The sequence below is a fragment of the Orbicella franksi genome, chromosome 2 (genome assembly GCF_964199315.1).
Source record: "Orbicella franksi chromosome 2, jaOrbFran1.1, whole genome shotgun sequence".
NCBI classification, from domain to species: Eukaryota; Metazoa; Cnidaria; class Anthozoa; order Scleractinia; family Merulinidae; genus Orbicella; species Orbicella franksi.
Genome location: NC_138146.1, coordinates 9,778,015 through 9,787,011, shown reverse-complemented (window position 1 = coordinate 9,787,011; position 8,997 = coordinate 9,778,015). Strand labels below are relative to the sequence as shown.

Sequence of the window (8,997 nt, the reverse complement as noted above, 5' to 3'; positions counted from 1 at the left end):
CTTCTATGTCCATCAACGCGTACGAACAGATGGCCACGGGTGTAACCGACATAACCAGCATCGCACTGGTCACACTTGAAGTTATACACAATGCATTGTTGATCAATGAGCTGAGGCTTAGGTTCGCTTGGGAGTCTGCTAATATCGTGAAGACACAGTTGAAAGATCTCAGTGTGAAGCTGCAGACCAGTGTTCAACCGGTGTTTACGAGCCACAAGATTGCCCAGGAGTTCCCGACAAGCGAACCTAAGCCTCAGCTCATTGATCAACAATGCGTTGTGTATAACTTCAAGTGTGACCAGTGCGATGCTGGTTATGTCGGTTACACCCGTGGCCATCTGTTCGTACGCGTTGATGGACATAGAAGCAAGACCTCGTCAGTACGCAATCACTATGATAATAGACACGCAGGCAGGATTCCGGATGACCTTCGCAATTGTTTTAGCGTGTTGAAAAAATGCCACAACAAGTTTGATTGTCTCATTAATGAGATGTTACTCATTAAACAATTACGACCGTGTTTAAATGTACAATCAGACTCAGTTCGCGCTAAAGTCTTTGTCTAACTTATGCAAATTAGAAACTCTGAACTCTTAGTTACTCTTGAAATCGCATATTTAATTAGTTTCCCTTGACAATGGCGCCAAGATGTCGCCGAAACGTCGGATTTATCTATCGTTAGTTTTTGCCTGTATATGTTTATCTAAATCATTGTTGATTATTATTATTATTATTATTATTATTATTATTATTATTATTATTATTATTATTATTATTATTGTTGTTATTATTACTATTATTATTATTATTGTTGAAATTTCTGGAATATTGTCCGAAATCATAACAAATTTTAGCCTTGTTGGGGGCGGGGCGCTTCTAACAAATTTTTTCACGTTGAACTGTCACAAATTTAATTAAATCTGCTCTAATGGCTTTACATTAACAAAACTCAGTCCTGACTGGGTCCAAGAGAAGATCGAGGTAAGAGAGTGAATACGCTTGTCAAGCGCGTGCTCACCTCTATTACGTGATCATCTCTTACAAAGTCCCATCTAGCAAACTTCGACCACCTCTGTTTCACAGTCACTTAGAATGCCGGCTAAACTTGTGTTAACTTGGGGAGACTTTCCAGATGAGCTAGAGATACATGACCCTTGAGTTGTTGTCTCAGTTGTCTCGTAATTTAGCGGGTGACACTGAATAACATTTCCTCGCCAAGGATGACCGGTAACTGTAAGTATGTCTTTTTCAGTTTTAGCTCGACTACATGCCATTCAAAATAGAACGCCTTTCAATCGGGTGCCGTAAAGCCAAAACCAATTGAAAGTAATTACTTACCAATTAGACTCTACAGCCAATCTCAAGCCGTAATAAAAATCAAAACCAAAACCAAAGTAATTGCTTGAATACTTTCGACACTCAATTGAAAACCACACTAACTAAACAACACATCAATAAACGACAAAATATCAGGAAATCGGTCCCTGGCTACGGTTAGTTTCTAGAAGAATGCATATACACAGTTACATAGCAGTGCACACACAGCTTCAAGTAAGCCAATAATACGTGTCCTACCTTATAATCAGTCGAGGTAAAGACAGTGACTCGTCGGTCATCATCCGCTGAAGCTAAATAAGCACCATCAGGAGAGTATGCTAAATCACCCACCATGTTCACTCGCTCTGGCAGGGACGCGCTTGTTTTCTCCGCGAGCGTGTTGTTGTCCACGGTGTAAATATGAATTGTGTTCTACGACAAACAAAAAAGGATTGTTTACTTACATGTACGAAACTGTGCATAACCGATTTCGACGCTTGAAAATGTTATTTGCTTCGTAAAAGTTCCAAAAATTACGGCCTGTAAATGGCAATGAAATGTTCATTAATTGATTAAGTATCACTCACTGCTCAAATTAATTTCTTCTCTGTCGGCGCGATTTAAACACATCATATACAGTCATGTAAGTTATACGTATAGCTCGGTTCATCTTTTTTAGTTTAAAAGTATCCTAATTAGCGTTGAACAGATTAGGGTTCAGTAAACTGCAGGTCACTTTTACCGTTAATGGGGCTGCGCCAGCTGTCCGTGGCTCTTACAGACCCTTCCCCACCCCCACCCAGACACTAACAATTCAAGTAGAACATAGGGTCAGGAACAATCAACGCGCAGTTTACATAAGAGCAATTCAAGAACTCTAGAACTACTTGCTACGTTGACTGTACCGTCTTTCCTCCCACTGCAACATCCGTTTGTCCAGGATGAACAGCAGTACACTGAGGTTCAAACTCCACAGGAAGTGAAAACATGGGATTTCCATCTCGTAGCACAGCAATCTGTTTAACAATAACGTGAGTGGGTCTGTGAGGAGACCATCATTACATGTACCTTGCACCGTCACGTTACATTTCAACCATACAAAGTCATTGTTATCAATGAATTGAACTCATCAACAACAGATACGCTTGGAGTGGCTAACTTACAGGTTTGTGGCGGTAAACAACGTTGTGTCCCACTCATGAAGTCAGTTGAACACTTACCAAGATGGAAAGGTGGCCAAGAAAAAAAGTACTGCAGATGCCTACAATGTACTTCAGTCTATGACGTACGGTCACGATTGCAATAATCACAAGACTTCAGCTAGTATATTGTCAAAGAACATTTTTTTTATATCAAAAGCATGTTTAACGTGGCAGCACATAGTTAATATATCATAGTTAATAGAAGGGAATGGTTATAAAACCCGGCAAAGTTCTTTGTTGTATGTTTTTGTTCTCTTTTTTTGGCCTTGACTGCAGCAAAACGCAATAGCTGACTGACTGAGGAATTAACCGATAAAAACAATTAGGTTAAGTAATTGTGTATAGTGAATGAGCTCTAAACAAAAGATTGTGCACGGTCGGGGACCTTTCAACACAAATCTGGCCTTCTTTGTTTGGTCCTTTTGTGTTTGCTGGGCCTCATATTAAAACCATTCCCCTTTATTGACTAAGCTGGCAGTAAAGAATACACTTCCATTACTATGAGCTATGAGCATTGGCTGGCCATACTGTGATAACTGAGGAAGTGCAGTCTTTGATATAAACTGTACACACTTACGTCTTTTAAACAAGCCACTACAGTAAGACCATCTTTTCCATCAATATGCATTGGCTGGCTTCCCATACCTACACTCTGAGAACTAAGAACAGACAAGAAAAAATAATAATAAAAATCAAGAACAATGAAAGAGCAACACTTAGCTAACCTAGAATGTGCATTTTTGCCAGTATGTGTAAATAAGAATGGCTGCACTCCATTCCAAGAAATCTCAGCAACAAGCTTGCAATTAGTTCTTGTGCAGGACGTTTGAGACAAAACTGTTTTCCTCATTTTCTACAAAGGTTGCAAGCTAAATCATCTGCTTTTGTTGTTTATGCTTTTACTCCACAACATTCAGATGTTATAGCTTGGATCCATTACATCTAACTGGAACAGAGGTATTCATAGTAAGTGATTTCAGGTCAGGTGGGTCGTGGCTAAGGTATTATAACTGTGATTATTGTACCCATATTCCAGAGTCTGCACTGATGTAAATCGTACAGTGTCGTCCATACTGCAAGTCACCAGACTGTCTCCACACAGCACCATGTCGGATACTTGATTCTTGTGGCCTTGACCTTTGAATATCTCTGCATTCCCAGTTTGCACTTTCCACTGACCTTCACACTGTTAAGTCTTTCCGACAACAATAATACAGGGACTACTCATCTTTTCAAGTTGTGTGGTACATGTACCTCTAAATATTTGCCAATCTTTGATTTTGAAATTTGTTATGATTTTTAGTACCACAAATCTTAGTTAGGTTTGTACTGATGGGCATTTCTTTTAATTGCGTAAGTTTAATTTATTAATTACACTAGCAATTAATTCATAAGTGTTTAGAGTAATTCTGCTCTTAAAAATACTTGTACCCTAGACATTCGTACACATATCAAGATTGAATGCAGTTAGTATTTTCTCACAGTTTGAGTACAAGCCAGGATACAAATACGACTATCAAAGCTTCCAGAGTACAGAGTTGAGCCATCTTTAGAAGATGCAAGGGACAAAATGTTCTTATTATGGCCCTGGAGAAAAAAGAAAAAGAAAGTTTCAAAGGTCGATCCAGTACTACCAAACAAAACAAACATATAGATATATAGATTGCTTCATGTAAAGTGCGCGCGTAGGGTATTTACGCACGAGTTGCTTTTGTATCAGAAAACGAACGAGTGAGTATACAAAAACAGCGAGTGCGTAAATATCGTACAAAGCACTTTCCATGCTGTAATTTGTTCATTTTATACTTACTGAGATTTTCACCCTCAAATTTTTCACCCGCCATTTGGCAGAACAAATGTCAAGATATTTTTTATTCCGTCTTAGTGCAAGCACTTTGTCACTTCTTCAGAAACCTAGTGTAATATATTTCGTACAGAATGTTTACCTGGTCAACAGTCAACGCTTCAGCTGCGTTTGATTTGTTTCCCTTTCCTTGATTTTTTTTAAGTCGTTTGCTTCGAGCTTCCAGAAATTTCCTTGGTAAAACTCTCAAAACTCGATAATGCTTACGGCATATTTGCCCTCTTCAAAACTTTTCTTGCCTCTTCCTTTTGTTTGAGGAATTCGCTAAGCAAGCTAACCTTAACGTCTTGTCGGGTTTTTGCTCGAGTCCTTCTGTTCTGCTGTTCCTGGATGTACTTTTCAATGGGTTTACCTAAAGCGATAAACCAATTCGAACTTTCCGCCATTGTCTATGGGTTATAGCTAATTTGCCAGAAAACTGGAGTTAACTTGTGGAAACGCTACAAACTTCTGTGAATGAAGACCGAAGGGGCGCCAACATCAACGTGAACGCGTTGCGAACTGACTGATTCATTTTGACAGATGATTTGTGATTGGATGAAACGCTTTTCCCACGTGTGAGAAAGTCGTTGCGCAATTGTGATTGGATGAAGAAATTTCCGTATGAGTTTTTCATGCGATCGATTCTGTGCGAAAATCTCCGTAAGTATGAAATAAATAGCTCCTCTTGAATATTTATGACTCTGATCTACACTGTACATGTACACAGAATAGAGGAAAGTCGGTTGGTAACTGCCAGACTTTCCTTTCCACTTGACTTGGTTGTTCACAGGGTCAAATATTTTAACACTTCATGTAATTCTAATTTGGAATATGCTTAACATGACGTTTCTGTGCTTTACAATCATAACTTATCCTTCACGAAAGCAAAAGTTTTCAATTCCATGTTTAAAAGGGAGAGGGTGAGATCAATCAGCATTGAATATTAATTGTTATTACGCGCGGCAAATACATAATTTATTTGGAACTGTTTATTGTTCTTAAACTACCTCTGCAACAAAAACTCAAATCAGTTGGGTGAATATAAAGAAACTTTTAAAAGAAGTTGATAACCCACAAGCCAAAATATTTGTATAGTCAAGATCTATTAATCTATATGTATGAAAGGCCATAATGCAAATTTACGCATTCAAGAATATATTACAAGTAATTCACAAAATAATTATATTAAGCTCTCAATTCTGCAGAGAGATGCAAACAAAGATGTCTACTTGTGAGTTTCATATACAAGTTTCTAGAAAAAAGTATGTTTAACAGCTCTGTCGAAAATGTTGAAACTCTGAAATACGGGCCAATTGTTTCTGCGCATCCTTACTGTGCACGCAAATTCAAATCTATCAATTGGAAGTTTGAATTTTTTGCCAAATGCACCATCGAATTCTGTTAGTTTTAGCTCTTCGCGGCGCTTTCAAATGTCTCTTGAAGGGTTAAGTTTTGTTAAAACGTGGGTAACATTTGGAATTATTTACGCAACAGACCCACGTCCACAAAATATGACTAAGACCGTTTGCCTCCGTTAACTCACCTTCGATATTTTTAACTATAAACCCCTGTAGACAATGCTGAATTACGCGCGCCAATTTTTTACTTAGTAACATCAGGGTAGTTTTCCACACGCTTTATCTCTGAAACGAAGTCGGTGACCCCCAATTTCTTTGTGCATTTCTGACAAGTAACTCATTATCTGACTGCAGTGAAAATTTAAAAAATATATAGTGACTGAAAATGTTTGTGCGTACGTCCTTAATAAGTGAAAAGAGAACATGTCCAAAAACTGAACTGAAACAAACTGCTACATGTACAGCACATAAACTTGTTTTTGTTTAATTTGACTTTAATTAACGTTATCCACAATTAGCTGCTCTAGGTGATCTTGTGATATGCGAATATTTACTATCTTTGTGAATAGCTTAACAGACAGAGGATGAGATTGCCAGCTTACTTTTGACGAGCTCAGAATCCCTCTACATAATGTGAGCATTATATAACATTAAAGAAATAGAAAACATGTACCGTATTTCTATCGAGTTACAGAAATACAGGTGAAAGTTTGAGAGATCGAGAAATGCTGTGGGTCGTGTGGGAACACGAGCTGTTAGGCAAGTGTTTCCACAGCTTTTTCGAGTTCTCCCAAACTTGCACGAGTGTTGCTATAACTCGATAGAAACATGAAGAACTTGTTCTCTATTTTATTTTTTTTTTTGAAAATTCCGCAATGAAAAAAAGAAAAACTTGTTTACTTTGATCATAAAAACGTTAATTCTATTTGCTCTTGCCATCGTTACATCAACAGCTCGTGCTAGTTCTGTGTTTCTATTGAGTTATAGAAAGCGGAAGATTTTAAACTAATCAGCGTGCATATTTTCTTTGGGCTATTTATGATGTGTAAGCTACCTTAATAATCCTGATAGGGGAAGAAGGATTGTTGGCATCCAAATAGTTGACATTTCCCGACAGGGCGATAGTAAGGAGGTATTCACCCTGCCAAAGGCATCCAAGCTGCTGATGCTCAAGCTCATTTCCAAAGGTAAACTCCCTAAAAGAAGGATAATCTTCAAATCTTAGCTGAGGATAGCCACGTTTCTCTTCAGCAAGTGGCTATGCCTTTAAATTTGAGATTATTTAGGATCCAGGAACTTTAAGGCTGATACGTTCCCTTGCACTTGGCAAGCTGTTATGAAATATTTACTTACTAAGAGTCTTTCTGCTCCCCCAGATGAAAACACGAGGTCGACATTCAAGTTTAGAGGCCCATCAGGCTGGCGCTTGATGCCCCTTGGTCATCGGTTAGTCATTGATTGCTCATTGACCATTTGCAAATAATCAATAACTAATCAGTTGCTTGCTCAATGATTACCATCCATTACTCAATGAATGTTACTGATCATGCATTAGCTATGCCTGGTCTAAGACATTTCAGTTAATATTAAAATCTTCTGAATTTAACTTGCTGTGATATTTTCCATCTAATGAGGTCCAAATCATTTTAGCTTCGCTGAATGTAAATCCATAACACACCATGACTGAATTCGAAAGTGTTTTGTAGTCAATTTCACACTTTTATAGTACAGTGTAAACCTTTTTCTTAAATACATGTAGTACTAACGTGGAGCAAGTGTTGGCAGCTATATCCCATATTTTTGCAGTCTTGTCTGCTGATGCACTGAGGAGAAACTTGCTGTCTGGACTCCACGATAACTGACAGGAAGAAACCAACTGTTAGTAGCGTGCTCAACCTATATCAGAGGCGGCTTTTTGGGATTCCGAGGAAAAGGGGGGTTCATTCAACTGGAAATCCAAAGGCATGGGGGTACTTATGATTGGAATTCTGAGGGCATTGGGGGGTTTTCTAGAGGGGACAGACGAGAATGTGAAAGCACAAACGAACTGGCAACACTGCTGACTACCGCAGAAAGCAAGATACAAGACGGCAGGGCTAAAAATACTGGTAGCTGGTGACTGGTACTGGTACCTGGTCACTGGTCACTGGTCACTTGTGACTGGTATGGTACGTCACTGGTGACCGGTAACTGGTTACTGGAATTTGGGTTAGGTAGGTTAGGTTTGGTAGGGGGACCAAAACGCATTACTTCCAATCAATTTACAAAAACTTTAATTCCAACAAAAAAGAACATAAATCAATAAACATTCTCTTTCATAACAGTAGACCCCAACCAACTGTTAACAGTAAGTAATACATGTACCTAAAACAATTCAATATATCAAATATTCAGTGCCGTGTGATCTTATTACAACCCTGGTGAAATATGACCACCCACTACCATTTACCTTTGAATATTAAATTGAGAGGATGACGAAAAAAGGAATCATGGATGAAAACTTCACTTCACTTCGTATTTAAAATAGCAAAATTTACAGTAAAAAATAAATAGGAACCGAAAGAAAAAAACGCGTGTGTGGACAAATAATATTTTTTATAAGTTGTGACAGTATGCTTAGTGAAGTAAGGTACCCTTAGTGTGCTGCATCTGTGCTTAGTGTACTGCATCGGTAGTAAGGGACATTTCACTGTATCTAGTCTATCAGACACCACTCACCAGTTACCAGTCACCAGTTTCAAGTGATTAGTCACCAGTTACTAGTCACAAGTTACCAGCTATCAGTGACCAGCCACCAGTCACCAGTCACCAGTCACCAGTTACCAGTCAACAATTACCAGTGACCAGTTTCAAGTGATCAGTAACCAGTTACCAGTCATAAGTTACCCGCGACCAGCTACCGGTGACCAGCTACCAGTCACTAGTTACCAGTCGCCAGGTATGAGTCGCCACTTACCATTCGCCAGTTACCAGTGACCAGCTACCACTATTTTAGACCCGCCGGATACAAGACAAGCATTGACCGATCACACATGTGTTCACGTTCATTTACAGAAAAAAAGCGATAAAATCTTGGTTAAACATTGGGCTCCAGAGGCCTTAAAGCTGATGAATTTCTCGTCAGAAAATCGTTTGGGATGAACGCCGACCGCAATATTACACAGTGTAATATTTAAACCCCTTGCTGAGCAAGCTGGTTCAGTCAAGATGGCCGGATGCAGGCCTCAATAGTCCAGTTTCGAATTCGCCATGACCGCTGATTAAGAGCACTGAG

The 8,997-nt window shown here is 38.9% G+C and overlaps 1 protein-coding gene across 1 annotated transcript in view; it reads right to left on the bottom strand.

The window, feature by feature from the left end:
* Positions 1-8,997, bottom strand: part of LOC145479972 (WD repeat-containing protein 1-B-like) — a 49,275-nt gene that overhangs the window by 4,067 nt on the left and 36,211 nt on the right. The window contains exons 8-14 of the mRNA XM_081458459.1: positions 7,490-7,581; positions 6,778-6,919; positions 4,025-4,106; positions 3,545-3,698; positions 3,097-3,178; positions 2,223-2,333; positions 1,576-1,749 (exon numbers count right to left, since the gene is read on the bottom strand). Of these exons, the coding sequence (XP_081314585.1) occupies positions 1,576-1,749; positions 2,223-2,333; positions 3,097-3,178; positions 3,545-3,698; positions 4,025-4,106; positions 6,778-6,919; positions 7,490-7,581 (837 nt within the window). The remainder of the gene's footprint in view (positions 1-1,575; positions 1,750-2,222; positions 2,334-3,096; positions 3,179-3,544; positions 3,699-4,024; positions 4,107-6,777; positions 6,920-7,489; positions 7,582-8,997) is intronic.